Source organism: Rhipicephalus sanguineus, chromosome 3 (genome assembly GCF_013339695.2).
Source record: "Rhipicephalus sanguineus isolate Rsan-2018 chromosome 3, BIME_Rsan_1.4, whole genome shotgun sequence".
Taxonomy (NCBI): Eukaryota; Metazoa; Arthropoda; class Arachnida; order Ixodida; family Ixodidae; genus Rhipicephalus; species Rhipicephalus sanguineus.
The window spans coordinates 208,006,039-208,025,046 of record NC_051178.1 but is presented as its reverse complement, the minus strand read 5'-3'; the positions used below and the strand labels follow the sequence as shown (position 1 = coordinate 208,025,046).

At 46.1% G+C, this 19,008-nt stretch overlaps 1 protein-coding gene across 2 annotated transcripts in view; it reads left to right on the top strand.

Moving 5' to 3' along the window:
* The window catches only part of LOC119388181 (high affinity cAMP-specific and IBMX-insensitive 3',5'-cyclic phosphodiesterase 8B), a 249,064-nt gene that overhangs the window by 212,672 nt on the left and 17,384 nt on the right, over positions 1–19,008 (top strand). Inside the window, exons 5-11 of one of the 2 annotated variants that reach the window (XM_037655833.2) lie at positions 567–624; positions 4,511–4,678; positions 7,642–7,871; positions 7,942–8,012; positions 13,750–13,830; positions 15,453–15,520; positions 18,682–18,855. In XM_037655833.2, coding sequence (XP_037511761.1) covers positions 567–624; positions 4,511–4,678; positions 7,642–7,871; positions 7,942–8,012; positions 13,750–13,830; positions 15,453–15,520; positions 18,682–18,855 — 850 coding nt within the window. The remainder of the gene's footprint in view (positions 1–566; positions 625–4,510; positions 4,679–7,641; positions 7,872–7,941; positions 8,013–13,749; positions 13,831–15,452; positions 15,521–18,681; positions 18,856–19,008) is intronic. The other variant, XM_037655835.2, reaches the window with a different exon arrangement.

Genomic DNA, 19,008 nt, shown 5'->3' with positions numbered 1-19,008 from the left:
ACCGTAAGGCGAAAGCCATCTTCTTATTTTTCTTCTCAATCCATGTCCTCGTTGGAGTGGAAACGAGACTTTCGAGGAGCAGTAGATTACGGTTTGGTATAACACACCAGCCACTCATATATTGACAGCATCCTAGCGGGCGCGAATAAATAAATATTGGATTGGCACGTCCGGCCGTCACGCCACCTGTCATTCCTTATATCGATTCAGGGATGGCCGTGTCTGTAAGTATACATCTGCGCATGCCTGTCATACCAATTCGGTAGGGTTGGAACGCTAGAGCTCCCACGTTCAACGTTGCCGTTGGGCAGCGCTTTGGGCTTTATACTCGGAGGACTGACAAAAAAAGCCGCGTCCGCCGATGTCACTCTACGATGTCGCCTGTCACCTGTAAATCCAATTGCTGCCTGGGGTTGGCAACGCTCCTGTGAAAAGGAAACTTTGTCAGCGTCCTCTGGGCGGGAACATTGATGTATTGTGTAGGCAACGTAGAAGTGGGCCATATTGAGTGCAGTGTTTTCCTAACGCGATTATGGTACCGTCATTTCTCATCTCTTGCGTTTCAGGTTGGCCGATAAGGAGGAAGCAGCTGTCATCCCGCTGCTGAAATGCGGTTACAACAGGGTAATCCTCAGTACACTGCTTGCTTTCCTTGTGCGGTGTTACCAAGTACTAGTTTTTCTTTTTTTTTTTATATGCAAGCTAACGAATGTTGCAAATGTTGTACATAGTGAAAGGCACAAGGCCGCGTGTAGATTATATGTACGTTATCCACGACGAACATGTCGTTGCGCCAACTCAGCCTCCAAATGTAGGTTCATTTTTTATGAAGAATAGCCACTTTGCTTTGTCAAATATGACGACCGTTCCATTCAAAATTCCTTTTTTTTTCTAAACAAAATTTCAGTCGCATTTTCATCCGGGCATGGGTGAAAACATCAGTGCTGAAAAATAATAAATATCTGGTGTTTTACGTGCCAAAACCACGATTTGCCAAAGTAACGTGTCAAAACCACGGGCCTCTAGCAGTTTGCCTCCATCGAAATGCGACTGCCGCGGCAGGGATCGAACCCACGTCTTAGGGTCAGCAGCCGAGCACCGTAACCACTGTACCAACCAGGCGGACATTATCGGAAAATGTGAGGACAAACTAGAGTACGCAGCTAACCCACATATAACACCAGCGGTGCTTTTTTCAGAGCTGTTGGTATCAGTGACTCACTACGTCTAAGTTAACCTGTTTTAGAACTATCCAGTCTTGCAAAATTTCAGGATTTTAGAACAGAAGTCGCAGCTCTGTATATGGCTCTAAATAGAAGAGGTTATGTAAATCTGCTAACAAATGTATGCAGGGCGTTTGAAATGCGCAGAACTGTCGCTTTCAGCTACTGCATCCGCTACAGCGCAGAACTCTTGAAAACTTCGGGATGTCGTGCAGAATCAAATTTCAAGCGTTGATTTGATTCGTCGCATTTTGAAAGTCCTCTGTATACGGCGACTCCTGCAAGTTGCCTGTCCGCATGGGCGTCGGGAGGGAGTTGCAAAAGAGGCACTTGTTCGCCCCCTCCCACCAAGCCACACCAGCACTTGCCCCCTCTCAAGCCACACCAGCGCACCCCCCCCCCCCCCCCACCTGCTTTCGCCACGATGCAACACTGCTTTGCGCCCCCAAAACAAAATCCTGCCGACACCTTTGACTGTCCGCGAACCTCAGTTTTCCGTATAAAAACTGCGTTGAATAAGCCGAGTGAACAATTGCGAAAAAGTCAGATTTGTTATATAAAGTAGGGCGCCCGTACCATAGACATTCTTTGTTGTTTGCTTTCGCTGGCTGTGTCCGAGCGCACAAGGGATTGACGTGTATACGTACAGTCGCGCTCAATATGACTCGCAACACGGGAGCGCGTGGCCTCACAAGTTCAAAGGCGGTGCATGGCCTCCACTAGCCCTTATTTCCACAACTAAACGCTGTTCTCTCACTCGGGTATGATTCCAAATAAGAAAGTATAATTTAGTTGTTGAAATGAAAAGTTGAAGCCATGCGCAATCTTCGAAGTCATCAGGCCACGCGCTCCCCTGTTGTAAGTCATATTGAGCGCGACTGTACGTGTTCGCGCGTGCCTACGTTTGCTTCTATACTGTTACGCCGTCCTTAGCCGAAAATGCCGCTTTGTCGCTGGAAAGAGGTGGAGAGAGAGGGAGAGAAGTAGGCGTTTCATTTGCGTCATATCAAGGAGTGCGGCCATTCAGGACGCGCGCCATACTTGTCAGCACATCTCGCGCCATGTCAGACAGGCCGCGGCTCCGAAATTGCGCGATACATTCCCCAAGGGGAAAGCAACGCGCCCTCAGTCAGTTCGGGTTGACGCTCAGCATCGGGAACAAGTGCGCAGGAAAAGCGTTCTCCTCGCGTTCATTGTCAGCGCCGTCACGTGCGCGCTATTCTGAAAAAGCAAACCCTGACAGCGTGCGACAGCTTCATTACAAGGCGCACGTTACGATTCAGGCAGCCGTGTTGCAACAGCGGCGTCGAATGCGCGCGACGCCGATGGAATTTGTCGCACAATGCGCGAAATGAGCGACGTCCACTCGACAGCTCCGCCTTATGCATCATCGCGCATTTGTCCTGTGATTAGCGCACAATGTTCTGTTAAAAAGAAAAAAATTACTATCTCTCGAAGAAACTTTTCTAAAGTTCTAATGTTGCTCCATTTCAGGTTCGTGGGGAATTGCATCGCACTTAGAAAGGCGAGATGTTAAATAAGTTTAATCTCTGAGGCATTGCTTTTTAAACACGCCGTACGTAAGGTATCGCCCTGCTAAACTCAAGGGTGCGGGTTCGATTCGTGGCCACGGCGGCAGCAATTCGATGAGAGTGAAATACGAAAAGTACCGGCGTGATTAGATTTGGGTGCACGTTAACCTCAGGTAGTGGACAATAATGCGAATTCCTCCACTGCAGCGTGCTTCATAATTATGTCATAATTTTGTCAGGTGATACACCAGCAGTTAACACTTTGCTTTTAATAAGTGATTTAACTTTATTACTAATGAATGTTGAATGTAATGACATTGTACACCGCAATTGATTTTTAGAGATAGTGTAGCTTTAGTTGATTACATTTGGTAGGGGCTTCGTTTCACATCACTAGACTTTTTTTTTTCTTTTTAATGATTCGGGGGAAATAAACAAACGGCTCGTCCTTTGTCAACGCATGAGGGTGACGGCTATATCTTTTTGCCTGATTACCTAAATCATTTTTACCAAATGAATAGGAAGAACTATATGAACCCTTGCACCTATAGGTAAGGCATGTATAAAGCAGTGAAGTGTAGCGATGCAACGGTCAGCGTGAAGAGTCCGCTGAAGTGACATGCGGACAAGTCATGACAGTCTCACGCAGAAATGAGACGTATGCAACTACAATCGGTGTTGTTCCAGCCATTGTTTGTCAAATATGCCAGAGCCTTCAAAGAAGCGTTGAACTGCGTTCACTGCTTTGCGATGCTTTGCTTGACGTGCACCCAAAATGTTTGCTAGTATAAAAAACCAATATCTTCTTATTGGAAACACTATCTTTCCGTAATGTGGCTGACGTAATCGAGGATCAGTCAGAATTCATTCTCGTTGTCATAGGCGTAACAACTTGCTGGAGAAGGCACAAGCTTAATAGATGTAGGAATAAGTACTTCGCGCTGCCACTTTCGGCGCATAAATGATTTGAGTCTCTACTCGAAAGGGAGGCTAACGGCATACGTGATAGACTTCTTTGTGCTCTCTGTCAACTGGTTCAGGAGGCAACATTCTATTTTGAGGTCAGAAGCGCCCTTCCTCCGACTGTGCCTTTGGAAGTCTAGAGGTATACCTGAAAATCTATCTATACGTTCCCGGAAACAAATCCGCCACCTCACTCTTGCCGAGCACGGCCTATAACATTATATGTATAATATTCGTTCATCTTAAAGAAGTAGCAGCACGATTATCAAAATCCGAAGCAAAGTCTCTAGTCTAGTATTTAGTACTGTTAAAGACTAGGCATAGGATGACTGAACCGGCGACAACACTCGGAGCACCTGACCGCTAGGCAATTACCATATAATGTTATAAGAAGCCTTAGAGCCAGCGATGAAGGTGCAATATGACCACACGTTTCAACGATGAAAAATCCTTGGAGCACGGAATGTCGCCAGAGCCAACGTCAAGTTGCAGCCTTGAAGAAGACAAGACCGCTTGCCGAAACGTTGGCTCCAGAGACACCACGTGTTACAAGGATATTTCATCGCTTCAAGATTCAATCTTTCCCTGAACTTCTACCTTACAATTTGGACTTCCACACGTTTCAGGTAACTTGCCCTTAATCGTACAATTCCTAATTACATTTCTTAAACACTGCCATAGCAAAGGTCTTACTGTTCGCGAAAGCATCCCTGGGTGTCCTGCATGCCTAGCAGTGTCATTGAGAAGTCAGGCAGCATCCGACGGTAGCCGATTGTTGTCTTCCTTCCGCAGTGGTTCACGGAGACGTGCTCTCTCGGCGTGTGTCTGAACGAGATGATCCAGATTGAGCACAACGACCTGATCAACCTGTGGAAGCTCAGGGCCTCCGAGGCACTCTTCTCTGCTCTGCACTATGCACGGGACGGCGTCATCGTCACCGGTGCCGCGCACGAAATTCAGGTGGGCGCGCTCTCATTTTCGCGCAGCTCCGCCACTTTCGTAAACGAAAAACTCACAGGGTCCCTTATGCATTCACCTAAGACGACTCAAAGGCGAAAGCCATCTTCTTCTTTTTCTTCTCAATCGATCTAGTGATCCTGCCGCACCTATCGTGGTTTTTCACTGCCTCAGGCATAGAGTTTCCTAAAATTAACTAGAGGGGACTCTGGCCCTGCGATCGTTCAGCTACCATGGGAATGATGGGTAGTACACAAATTTGCCTAGTCTTCGTGCTTGCGGCTTCAAACGTACTTGTGGCTTTGTTTATTGTTGTGTTTTGGCGTTCGTTTCGGATAAAAGAATAGACCGTTGTGAACTTCGTGACCAGATTTGAATCAGTGAGCCTAAAAAGTTAAAGTGGTGAAGTGGAACTGCTCACTTTTGCTGAACTTCGTTTTGCGACAAAGCAGATGCAGCCGACGCGGAGCCAAACGGAGCCGAAAGAACGAAGTTTAGACAAATTTGTGTACTACCCATCATTCCCATGCTGGCTGAAGCGTGATGCATTGCAGCTCCCATAGACACTAGCGCCAGAGTTCCCTCTAGTAAGTATTGTAGGAAACTCTATGGCCTCAGGGATCGGAGCCATTGAAAGCTTTTTACGCCTCACCTGGTTTTGTAACGCCTCTCTGATTGGCCCACCTTTGAACGAGCGACCATGTCATCTGGTGACGTCATAGTGAAGTCACAAATTTTGGCGATATGTGATGTCATGCGATGGCGTCACAATCTTTGCATCACTCGTGTTGACGCCGACGCTGCAAACGGTCAATTTTCGCGTTTGGTGAGGAATCTAAGGCTTTCGCCTCAATGCGTTCACAGCGCGCATAAAAGCCAGGGTGGTAAACAGAACGTCATAGTCCATTATCGCTGATGGCGTCCTATTTCTTGTTTGTTTTTGTGTGTGCTGTTTTATATACGATGTCGAGCATCACCAACTCGCTCAAGTCGCAGCTGAACGCTTTCGCAAAAAAAAAAAAGATATTGTACAGACAACTCGTCGCCCATAAGGCGCCAGGAAAGGTGGCCTCATTATCACCGTACCGACTCTTGCCCTCGGTGGGAGGTTGACAGGGACTGCGTACATACATGCGACGCATCACGAAAAGCGGCGCCTATTATAAGTATAAAAAAAAAACAAAGAAACCGACAACTTCGGATGTCATGATTTGGTTTACTCGAGAACGAAGTACAAAAGCGTCTGTATTCTAAAACGTCCTGCGCATATTAACACAGATCTTCATATGCTCCTTCCCACTTCTTCTTCATCTGCTCTGATGTGAACAGGCTCACTGAATTGTTGTACATAGAACCGATTGCTGCTGCTTCTAAGTGACACAGACGGCCTACTGATGGGTTTGTTACTTTTTGTATCAATGTACACGTTTCCTAAAGTCGCCTGTGACGTCATTTTTCTCATTACTGCGACTGCATGTGCATTTCTGTCACTTTACAAAAACGTCGCTGTGCGCTTGTCATTCATTGCGCATAGCGGCCATTCCTGGCGGTGACAGCGATGTCCAAATAAGGGATAAATAAAAAAAGGCTTTATCGATACAAAAAGAAAAACAAACACTTGCTCCTTGTGCGCCATATTTCAGCGCCTACGTCCGAGGAGCGTAAAGAATTTTCCTAAACGCTTCATCTTCTGTGCTGTTGTTTTCAACACGTTTGTATCGCCTCGGTGTAGTGATGTGCGAAAGAAGGCAGTCAGGTGACGATATAGATCCCCGTCCACGTCTGTGTAGAGCGCGCGAGCAGCCGGCTTTGCTCTGCGGGGCGGCACCTTGCGGCAGCTGCGGGCACTGACGTGGTGTGCCCTGGAGCATGCGCGGCCTAATAGACATGCAGATCTTCCCACATTGCTTTAAACCAGAAATGATGTTGGTAAGCGCCTTTGTTTTGCCAGCTGTGTGCATTACCTGAGGTTATCACTTTTTCGTGCGGCCGCGTATCAAGTTTGTGGTGCAAGAAATGCAAGTTTGTTGTGGTGCCAGCGAGTCTGACATCATGCAGGGTCAATAGTCGCGTAATCGAATTTGTTAATGATCGGTCCTTTGGTTGTTTGGTGCATCTTATAGCAGCCGGTGCGCATCACGGTTTTTGAATCTAGCGTGCGTCGCCTGTTTACACAACGGTGGGTTTACCGTACTGCTGCACTCGGAACGTAATAATGATTCGGGCTGACACAGTGCGATCCAACCGCGTTTACGTGAACTCGGTTCTGGCAAGCTGAGTTCGCAGCGGCGCCCAGTGTCGTGGCGAAACAACTGAGGAGGCGAGCAAAAAAGTTCGTGCGCGCGGCCAGCCCGACCGGGAAGCGTTTGAATGCGTATTGCCTACCGGGCTGAGTCAACCTAACCACTGCCACTGGGCTCACCCAGCCAGCCGCGACGCACACTAGGGTCGTTCTGCCAGCGTGTACATACATGAGTTCGACGGGCGAATTTTAGCCCGACAAGCGGACCCGACCCGCTTCAGTCTGGTTTCGTGCAAACAGCCCTGTGCGGTATCGCGAGCGTGTCTCGCACAGACATGGAAGCGTCACAACATAACTGTAGTAGGATACAACGCAAAAAGACAGGAGAGGCCTCGCCCAGACGACCGAAGCGCGACCGCCGATTGCGTCCGCGACTAAAGAAATAGTGCCGCTCGTGCATAAGCCGGACGGCAGAATCACCAGCCGTCCGGCTCATGACGTCAATCTAGAGTGGACGCTCATCGATGCAGGCTTATCTGCTTTTCAAGAGGACATGCCACAGACAGGCACATTGTCACTACAGCCCTACCCGACTATAGTGGCAATGTGCTCGCACAAATGCAATGCTTGTGTCGGTCGTTCAGCTGGGCGTATTGGTATTGTCTGTCATTTCTATGATTTTTCTCACTGTGCCGTCTTCACTCGCGTACTAATCGCCGTGCAGTACATGAACCGGGCTGCCGAGAAGCTGGTGGGCTACTCTGTGGAGGAGATGCTGGGCGTGGACGCCCAGGAGCTCCACCGCACCGACTCGCTGAAGACGGAAGTGGCCACCACCATCTGCACGCAGCTCAAGAAAGGAAAGGAGTGGGAGGGCACCTTGTTCCACAAGCGGAAGTCCGGAGAGTGCATCCCCATGTGGAGCAAGATCGCCCCCGTCGAAATTCACACTGGGTAACTGACGCAACGATGCTCCATCGCCTCGCTGCTCCTGCTCAGACCGCGTGTGTTCTCCGATTTGCAGGAAGTCGGATCACGTGGTATACATTAAGGAATGCCCTTTCTTCATGGAAAAGCCCTTCTCGCCCGATGCCGGTGAGCTGTGTGTATTCCTTAACGCTGTAGTGCGTACTTTGTACAGTGTGGAACATCAGATTAGCTCAGGGCTTTTTCTTAGTTTTTGTGTACTCTAAGACTATTTAAACGGAAGTATTTATAGCATAATGACGATAATGTGGTGAGTCATGTGCTTATGGAGGAACCATTACAGGGTTAAAATGAGCGTTTCGTGCCTGCCTTATCAAAAAAAATCTCATATGACACGTATGACACATATCCAATAATCTCGTATGATCATACGAGAACACATATGATTAATATGTGTTCATACGAGAGTATTGGATACGAGGCATATGTGTCAGATGAGAATTTTCGATTGGGTGGCCCGTGGTGTTTTGTCGCGATTGTCAAACGTGCTAGGTCGACGGCTCTGGGACTGGGCCATTATTGTCTCTGTGGTCACAGGGAAGTCGTTATGTCGTACAGTTGACGCTAAAGTAGCATATAAAGCGTTTATCGTCGAAGTGACGTAAGCAGCAAGAGGCAGAGATGTGGCATCACCAACTGTCGTGCTTGTGTCAGCTTTGTGTCGTCGCCTTGAACGGGTGACCAGATCCACGAACTGCACTGTCAGTGTTTGATAATTAACGATAAATGCATGCCATTTTTATACGGATAGTGGTCAAACTCAGTTTTCAGCTAAACTCCATACTGGGAAGGACAGAAAAAATAATTAAATAAGCTGGATGAAAAACGACATTTGAGTCCAAAAAGAGCATGTAACATATCGCTTGCGTGTAGCCCTTTGGCATTGCTCGCACTATCAGATCGGCTGTAATTGCATATCATGTCTCCCCTAACCCAGTTTTCTGTGTTCAAGTAAGCTTTAAAAAGCATGTCGAAGTCGACTGGCGTCTGTGCTTGGTCCAGACGCCGCCTTGGACCGCCTTCGCATGTACGATCACCGCCGTTAAGGACATTCCAGCTTCTCTTTGTAATCTTTTTCCATTTTCTGATGTTGACCTTTCGGCGGGTCGGCGGTTCCTTGCGGCTGGAACCAAACCAAATCTTCGAAACTATGCCGACCATGCCTGTCGTAGATCATCTTTTAAAGAAAACTGGTGGCTTACATTCGAATAAGTACAGTGATGTTTGTACTTGAAATGTCCTTTATATGTAAGCTTGCTGACCGCGAGTCATAAACCAACGCCTCCTCTATAGAGGAAGCGCTGCATAGACTATTAGGAACTCCGAAAAGCGTGTAGAGTTACTAAATCAGGCGTATAGGGAGCATAGTATGCAGTATATGCAGTAACTTCACACGCGTTGACCGTCATCCGGTGGGCGTTATGGGCGTTAATGTAAACGGTGTACGGGTTCCCATTTTGGTGTGCGCAACGACGTTACTTAAAAGGAAGCTGAGGCATCTTTTGTAAAAAAAACAATGACTCTTGAGCGTGTAAGGGTAGTTTGATCCCTGCTGAATTCGAAAATCAAGGTGAGAGTTCTCAAAAGTGAACGCAAATAGCCCTTTTTGGCAAAAAACACAGGCAGTGGCCGCAGAGCTTCTTGAGATGCTGAGCGAACGCGGTGACGTCATCCTCGGTACGCCGCGTCATCTGCAACAGCAGCACTGCTGAAGCGTGGCTTCGTCGATTAGCTCCGGCAACGGCACGTCACGAGTTGGTCACGGAGACCATGGTTGAAGATACGAGAGACACTTGTTCAAGTTGCGCTCGGCTGTTTGTCGCCTTTCCAGATATCGTAATCCAGCTGCAGAACTTTCAGCTTCGCTATGCTTACTTGAGCCTTCGTCACGTAAACAGCGCTCTCGCAGTTCGGATCAGTGAGCGGCGGGAACCTTCCGTCGGAGTGCAGCACGGCTCTGCAAACAGAACCGAAGATGACGTATAGGTTTCCACGCCCACACTTTCGACGCGCCCGCGTGGGAGGAGCAATACGAACTTTTCCTTCGCGTATTCTAAAGCTCCTGCTGCAACAACTGCGGAAAAAATTACGACATCGTCGACAACAATGTCGGTCCTCGCTAACAACGAAGTTTTATCGATTTCTAAAGCCTCTTCAGCTTCCCTTTAACTGTTACTCGGTGATGATTTCGCGCTCACATATGCTTGCCTGTCCGCTGCATTTTTATTCTTTAACATTTTTATTAGAAATAATTGTTTATTCGGTATGGATTGCACTCGCCGGTGAGTTCACTTAGCCTTTATAATGCCATTTCATCTTGTATTTTCTTTCTTAGGAATATATCTTGTTGTTGTTGTTGTTGTTGTTGTTGTTGTTGTTGTTGTTGTTGTTGTTGTTGTTGTTGTTGTTGTTGTTGTTGTTTTCGTCTCGGCAACATTGTGCCGTGAAGCGCGGACGGCTTCGTCGTTTCTTACCCTGAACACGTTGAAGTAATTATGAACTGAGTTACGGCCAATATTATTATATGTATATCATCACTGTACGTACATGTATGCAGGTTGTTTTAGAAGTTTAAAAAGCTAAAGTGCGCCATACGTTGTTTCTAGGGTACGTGTTTTCGCAAGTGCTATTACCCCAATGACGTAAAAAGAAAGAATCTGTAGAATAGTTCGCACGCATTTCTCTTTGGTGATTTCTAGCAATGATTTCATAAAGAGCGTTCTAGGCAGGCCTCTTATATAGCTTTTCTTTTTCAGCACAGAATGTGGTCTACTGTTCGATGTGTTGCACCTGTTAGAAAAATGTTTAAAATGCGCATTATTGCTACTGAGCGAGTCAGGCGTCCCACACGACAACGTTTTCCTTCAAGTATAATTTCTGTTGCTTCCTCCATCATGTGTATCACTCTTCGCTGTCTTATAAGCCGATGAAATCTGCAAAAATGAGTTTCATGCCGTGGAATGCAGCTTGGGGGGCGTCTGCTTATTGTGGTCGACGTGACCATGCAATAGACCGTTTTCCCAATGCAAAGCTGGCTTTTCCGCAAGTCTTTTTGAGAAGCGGCGTAATCAGCTTTACAGTAATCATGTTTGTGTTCAGTTTTCGCGCTTTATGCCTAGCACAAGACGTATATACGGCTGCTGAGATTAAGCCACTTATGCCTCAAACAAACGCCAGCTTTTGCATTTTATCTTCATTTCGGCTATCATCGGTGGCGCTGTTAGTTGGGAAATCGGTGCACTGCACAGAAGCGCGCTTGGAGATAAGGAAAATGGTCTATGGTCATTACCTGGAGCTATTTCGTCTTTAATGCTTGCTACAGCTCGTGCGTTAGCCTCAAGTGATTAGATCTTGGTTGGTGGTTTGGAGGAAGGTGCTACTGCCGTTTCGAACTTTTTTCATGCTTTGACGTGAAGCTTCATTGTGCGCAAATCACTGCCTATTGCGTAATGCCCAGCCATGTTTTAACCAAGCTGTTCGCGCCTACCGCTTAATGCTGCGTTATTTCTTTCCACGATTGTATCGTATTAGCCTGACATAACTTTATTGTGTTGCTGTAACGTAATACACAAAAGCAACTGAGACATCTGAGCTGGCGGTGTCATCTCGGCAGGCAGTGTTCAGCTGCACTGCCCGAGCTGTGCCTACAGTATGTAATTTAGCTTGTTACGCGGTCGGCTCTCAAGAGGCAAAGGATGCACCAGAAAGCTTCGGATAAAGGGGCACAGGGCGACTTGTGCACGCAGGAATCTAAACTCTGCTACTTAAAGGGACTCTAAAGAGAAAACCCATTTTCCTCGTTTTAGTAAATTGCTCTTTCACAGTACCAAAATCACCTCGCTTACCGCGAGAAGACACTTGGTAAGCGAGAAAATTCGAAAAAAAAAAAGAAAATGCGGATGGCGACGCTACCTTAAATTTTCCGCACCAATAAATTTCGAAGGAGTCTTTTAGGGCCTACGTAGTTCCTAATCGGCAAAAATTAAATTCATTCTCCTCTGAAGGGGCCCGAGACAAAACGTACGAAGTTTCAGGAAGTTTCGTTGGGCCAATGTCGCCAAAATACGAAAAAACACTTTGAAATCCGTGATGTCACTTGCGGAGATTTCGGCGCAAAATTTAAAAATAAAACTTTGACCTTGATTTTCTGTATTACTAAACCTATGGTGGTGAAATTAACGACAGTAGAGTTTTCAAACTATAATTGTTCAATGTAAACTGATTGATTGTTTGGCTGTAATGTCTCTTTAAGCATTGTTTTTTCTGGACCCAAACTGCTTGCGTGCACAATCTGAAAGCAAGTGCGTATAATTGTCGCCCTCTAGTCGAAAGCTTTCTTCTGTCGTTCGCGTGTTTACGTGATCTGTTAGATCTCGCCTCTATACGTCGAGTTAACGCACTTCACTGACGTCAGATTAGCCCCGAGAGGAACCTCCGAGGTTACGAAATAATATCCGCGGATAATAAAAATTCATCTAACAATCGCTGTTCACGCATTTGGGATAATACAGGGCCGGAGGCGGGAATTTGTAACGTAAAAAAGTATCGCTTGTACATAATCGCCTTTTCTGACGAGTGCATACTCGCCAGAACAGGTGAGTATGTATCCACAGTTTATTCTGCATTAAAATCACTCGGCAGTTTCATACAATATTTGCTCGAGGGAATTATATCGCCAGTACCCGCACAGCCTAAACGGGTTTTGGTATAAGAATATTATATCCCTTACCTCGGTCACCGCGGGTTGTACGTTTCGGAAATAAACCACGACAGAGCTTTGGAGCATACGAGAAGCTTCCTCGTCGGATAGTGCGCCTTATTTCATATTTTAGATGACTGCTCTAAAATCGTTTTAAGAAGTGTTCTCGGTGAAGGGAACGCCACAGTGCTTTCTTTTTTTAAATCAGGGAAACGTTGTTATTATGCGAAGCGCGATAATTCGCGTCAGAAGAAAGTAGTTTACAGCGTTCATTTCTTTGTAGTTATCGCGTTGTGTCGCAACTTGATAAAAGGTTTCGCAAAGTCAGGTGCCACATGCGACAACTGAGAATACCTTTTCAATTTGCGAACGCTCTAAGGGTGATGGTAACTGATACGTAATGTTGTCATTACAGTTATGAATAACTTCAAAGGCGCTATGGAAAGGTCCTTAGTGGAACACATGTAAATGTATGTTATTCCTATGTAACCGTCAGTCGTATTGAAATGATATTGTGGGATATTCCCGACATGTTCAACATGCACACTTCCCTCTAGTATTTCTTGTATGAAACTTTGTGCCTAAATTGCTCAGTCTATTCCTATTACGCGCACGAGCAACACGCGTAATGGCTGGTGAGTTCACAAAACGACTCTCTCTCTCTCTCTCTCTCTCTCTCTTTTGTCTTTCTGCGCCTGTGATGACGTCACCTGAACTAGCTAACATCACAGCGTTCAAAAAAAGAAAAAAGAAACGTGGGTCTTTAATGTAGCGCTGGGTTTTTTTTCCTCTGTCAAGTTCAGTCTTCTGAAGCTCTCAAACTCCGCTTGTATCGCAACTGTGGCGTTTAAGTTCGAACATAAATTACGTCACGTTTCCAGTGGCCAATGATCTTGGTGACAGCCGAATATGAACTACTGCTTTTAATAATACCCACGTCGGGAATTTACGAGATTGCTGGCCTCCCGCTATAAACTATCTCAACTTAACTTTAATGACTGTGTAAAGAGAGCAAAGAGTCGAACCTGCCTACCTGAACTCGTCTTGTTCGAGCGCGCAAAAGGATGAGAGACGCTCATTCACCTACCGCTATTACGGTCGTCCCTTATAAAGCGACTTGTCACTTTTTTTTTTCTCCGCCTCTAGATTTCCTGTCTTTTACTCTTAACTCGAGCATGAAAAGCTCTAGAAAGGCATCTTGTGATGTTCGTTCCTTGTGCAGTGAGGGTGAGTCGCTTACGCTTCATGGCGCTCGCTTTGAACGCGTGTCTCATTGCGCCGCTCTAATTGCATTTTCATTTTGCTTTCGCTTTGCGTGTCCTACTGCAGACCCGCACTGTCGTCTCACTGTGATCTGGCGCCAGCTCGTACCCTATACAACACGGCGAAACCAAGCATGCCTGAATGCGTGGCAAAAACACTTAACGTCACCGCGACGACGCGTACCGCGGGAATTTAAAGCAGCGTCGCGTTTTGATGGTATCATGTAAAGGTCGATCGCTGTCGTTTTAGCCGTCAGTAAAAAAGCTTCTTTAGAGCAGCGTCACCCTTAATTTATTCAGAATTCAGTATACCGGGCGTTTTACGGAGGCCAATACTGTCCATGTTTTAAAATAACGGTTGAAAAACGGACATTGCCAAAGCCGTGGGTCAAGAGTGTTTTTATTGGGGTCCTTCTTACTGTTTCTTGGACCATTTATTTATTAAGTTGATAACAACCTTGGTACATTGAAGTACATCCGCTGATGGACTAAGCATCGCTATAACCGCGCCCAGATGAGTTGGCGATGAACACACGATAAAAAAGAAAGGACTTCTTAATTACCAAGCTTTGTCGAAAACCGAACCTGGCAACGCGACGTCCTCCTACGCCTCTATAGTTGATGACGGCTCATTGTCTCTAAAAATGGCCGGTTTTTGGCTAACGCCGTAAAGTGAGTTTTGATATCGTGCTGCAAAAGGACAAATCTTAGCAACTTTGCAAATGGTCCCCTAGATGATTTCTTTGCTAACGCCGACTTGAAGGCCATCCGTTGCGCTCGTGAAGTGTACGCGTGCGGTGCAACTGCAGAAAGATGACAACCAAAGCGAAGGCAACTCGGATAACGCTGCGCCAGTAACGGCCGCTCGATCATCCCTGCATTGTGCTATAGTTCGACCGCTTGCCGCTCCTGCTACTGCCGCTTGTTTGCAATCGGATTTTGAGTCGACGACTGTTCGGCAACTCTGCAATGGCTGTGTAGCCGTTTGCAGAGTGTTGCTGAGAACGCTAAACTGCTTGACATGTGCGGAAACGTTCCTGCTGTGCCGCATACGAGCACGTTGTCGTCAAAATGCAAGCCGCGAAGTTCTCGTAAAATGCTGCATTGCGAATCAATAATCCAGAATTATCTAGCTAACAAAAGTAATATTAGTTATCAAAGCTGTTAACGGTCACGTTTTGTTCACAGAGCCAGTTTGAGAAGCATTCTTTGTTTGCAACTTAACATTGATTCTAATGAACTTACATATAGTAAAAATCTGTCGGCATAGACGACAGGCCTTGAATAGCCTTACGTATCGCATGCTCAGGCCGACCAAAACGCAACTTACAATGCTAACCAGCACGCTTGCATGATAACTAACAATATGCGAAGCATTTTCTTTGCTTGCTGTTTAGCTTCTTGCTGCTGTTAGGGTTGAGACGCTTGCGAATCAGTGAATTAGCGAGAGCCGACGTTTTGCCGGCATCTTGGGCAACATGTACACAGCAAGTAGAGCTTCGTAGATTAGGCGGTATATTGACCAGCTTATGGCGCTTGATGTTCAGATTTGCGTTGACGCGGTGTTTTCTTCTTTTGTGCCAACAGTTGGAATGAATAGACGACAATCATTCGCAAAATTTCATGCAATGACGCTGGAGGCCCCCATAACAAAGGTGAGTTATTTGAACGTCGTGTGGTGCGAACCGCTAAGACCGCGTGCACCGAGCGGGTATTAACTGGCGGCTGCTTTAGGCGTTTCTGCGCTTTCACCTGTCGCACGGAAAGGTTGAGACGTCACACGCTTCATAGAGGGAAGTGGGCGTTGCTTCATTATACTCTTTTTTTTTTTTTTTTAACTTAACTCTCTCAGACGCCATCTATGAAGAACTGTGTAAATGCGTTAAATTGACACAAATATTTAAAGGCACTCGATATTCTATTTTGACAAAAATGATGCCATAACACGTTGACTTATGTGTTCTAGTAATTAATTCTAATCAAATTGTATATAAGTATATATTTATCCTGAAGTCATTCATGCTCTGTTTTTCCGTAAATAGAATTAAATCTCAGGCTTGAAATACTGTGCAAATTCATTTTCGGTTATGTTCATTTTGAGCAAAGAAAAATTACATTTTTGTCGTGGCTCGCGGGAAGCGTCACGTCAAACTACTCATCGAACATGGTAGTGCCTTCGTAATATTTGTTGGGGCTTAACGTGCCAAAACCACGATATGATTATGAGAGACGCCGTAGTGGAGGGCTCCGGAAATTCCGACCACCTGGGGTTCTTTAACGTGCACCTAAATCTAGGTACACGAGCCTCAAGCATTTTCGCCTCCACCGAAAATGCGGCCGCCGCGGCCGGGATTCGATCCCGCGACCTGCGGGTCAGCAGTCGAGCACTATAACCATTAGACCACCGCGGCGGGTCGGTAGCGCCTTCAGCAAAATTGAACAGTACACTGCGAAATGAAGTTTAATGAAGACACATTTATTATGCAGGAAGAACAGCGTAGTTTGCGCTGTCTTATAGCCACCAGTTCACAAAAATTGCAAAAAAAGAGAAGAACAAGTGGTGTACACAATTTTGCACAAAGAGTCTCGAGGGGTTAAGCATAATTGACAATTTGAGCGTCAGCCTTCAGTAGCGTAGCAAGAATTTCTTTTCTTTTTTTTTTTTTTTGGGGGGGGGGGGGTCGTTCAGTTATACTTCATGTATGTTCGTGCGTGCGTTTGCACATGTTCCTTTATATATACACGCGCAAAATTGAAAAATTTCGAGAAGGGTCTGAACCCCCTAAACCCCCTCCTTCTCCCCCCCCTTTCCCCCTAGCTTGTCGGCCTTCTAATTGTGGCGTTTTTGGTTTTTTTTTCTGTTTTTTTAAAGAGCCAAATGCACTTTAACTGCAACTGAGAAAAACGCACTTTTTTGCTACTGCCAATATGGTCGGGCCTGCTCCAACAATTTTTTGCCAGTGTGTTCCTGTCCCCTAAATACCTCAAATCTATATGGCGGCTAAAATCTATATAGCCCACTGTAGTCGGTACTCAACAGTAAACATTGTATTTGGAGTAAACATTGTATAAATTGGAACATTTCATTTGTGCTTGAATTAGCTCGTAAAAGAAGTCTAAAACGATTCGAATGTACGGTATAGCAATATTTTGCGATAAAATTAACAGTATCCTTGTGCTTCCGTCGGTGCCGTCCTCCGTCGCATGCGCGTAATGACGATGACTAGACCTGAAGAACGAGTGGTCCGTCCTAGCAAAAGGCGCACTATTCTGGATTGTCGGCGTTTTCTTGTTCTTGGCATCTACTGAAGACCTTGAAAAGTGATCCAGCTCTTCTTCTTCTTCTGAGCTCGTTTTATACCGTGCCGTTTCGGATCACTTCTTCTTCAAGGAACAGGTCGGTGCCCAATATCTTCATGACATATATATTTTATTTTAAATATACAGTCTTGGAGCGAAAGAAGGACATGATATGCAGCGCTGAACTCCAAAAGAAACGCTAAGAGGCAAAAAGAAGTTGTAAAGTCGGTCTCTTACTCTTTATATTCTACTTTTGCCCTAGAAGATCATGTCGTTCATGAAGTGCCAATTCGCCCCTGAAAAACTAATTGTGGAACGTAAACACGATAGCAAAGCAACTAGGACACAAATGAAACAGATTGGATGAGACCATGTTAGTTATTTTGGTCACGATTGTTGACGCAGCGCTGGTTTAATGAATGTGTCTCAGTTTGATTGAAACAGATGCAGCATTTGGCTCAATTTTTATTATAAACTGCCTTTGTGAGATCACGTTACAATCAGGAATTGCCCCATTTTGATTCCAACCGTTTTAGAAGTTAAAGAAACTTAGGCGCGTTTTACGTTCCCGTCAAATTCAGCTCATTTTCGGTTGCTGCATTTGGCTCTTTTTTTATTAAAAACGCCACAATTCCGTTAAATATAGCATCGCAATCACTGTGCACAGGCCTTTCTTATTCTATAAATATTTATTGAATAGTGCAGAATTTTACCTGTAATACGAAGCTTACGGAGCGGTGATTACGACGCGGGGTTGGCAGCATTGTAGCCACGTCACCGCTGTCGGCGCTTGTAAACGCCGTGGTGGCGTAGAGGCTACAGCGTGACACACGAGATCGCGGATTCGATTGCCGGCCGCGGGTACCGCTTATATGGGGGCGAAATTTGAGAGTCCAAGTACTTTGATTTAGGTGCACGTTAAATAACTTCAGGTGACAAAGTTAATGTGAAGTTTTCCATTCCACAGCTTGCCTCAGAATTATGTTGTACTTTCGGCACGTAACATCTGTAATTTAATTTTTTGTAGAGTTTTGAACTACGGGCGACGCTAAGACCCGCTATCAGTGCAAGAAACTGTTCGATGACTTGCAATTACGGATGCAACCGGAGCGTGGACAAATGTCCAGCTATTACGGCCGCGAATTTTTAACAGAGCAAACGAGCAGGCTGCGAGAACCAAAAATATATAAGCGGCGTTTTTCACCAGTTATATCGAGGCTTCTCCGCGAAAGCCTGAAAGTGTCGCTGCATCGGCTACCAGGGCTGCTTTGCGTGTTTTGTGTATAAATTGCGGTCTGCGCAGAACTATGACAGTGATTTTTGTTGGTGCCGCTGCCATTCAACGAATATATCTTTTCCCGTTCAGGTACGCATTGAACTACGTAAGCTTTCACCGTGTGGTCGTCCTATGCTGCGAAATCGCACGATAATGCATAGGCAGTTTTCCTTGGCAAATGGATCTGGCAAGGCAGTACGCGTCGCCTTATTGTTGCACGATGACCTATCCGTGGCGCAGGTCATCAACATGCTGGTGTCGACGCAAGAGAACAGTTCGGCCATGGTGGCTCAGGCATTGGACCGCGTCATCGAAATCCTTCGCTCCACGGAGCTCTACAATCCGCAGCTGGGGGTCGGCCAGGGCAAGTCCGAGGACCAGATGACGTCGGACCTGGTCACCGGACTAATCAACGTGCGTTGCCTGCTCGTGACACTTTCTCAGAGCCTACATCCAGAATGAAATGCTACCGTAGTTTGGTGACAGCGCGTGCGTACGCTAGCTGCCGCACGGGGCTACACGAGCGAGCGATCTGCGCTTCTATTTGATTAACATCTTCACTTTTGG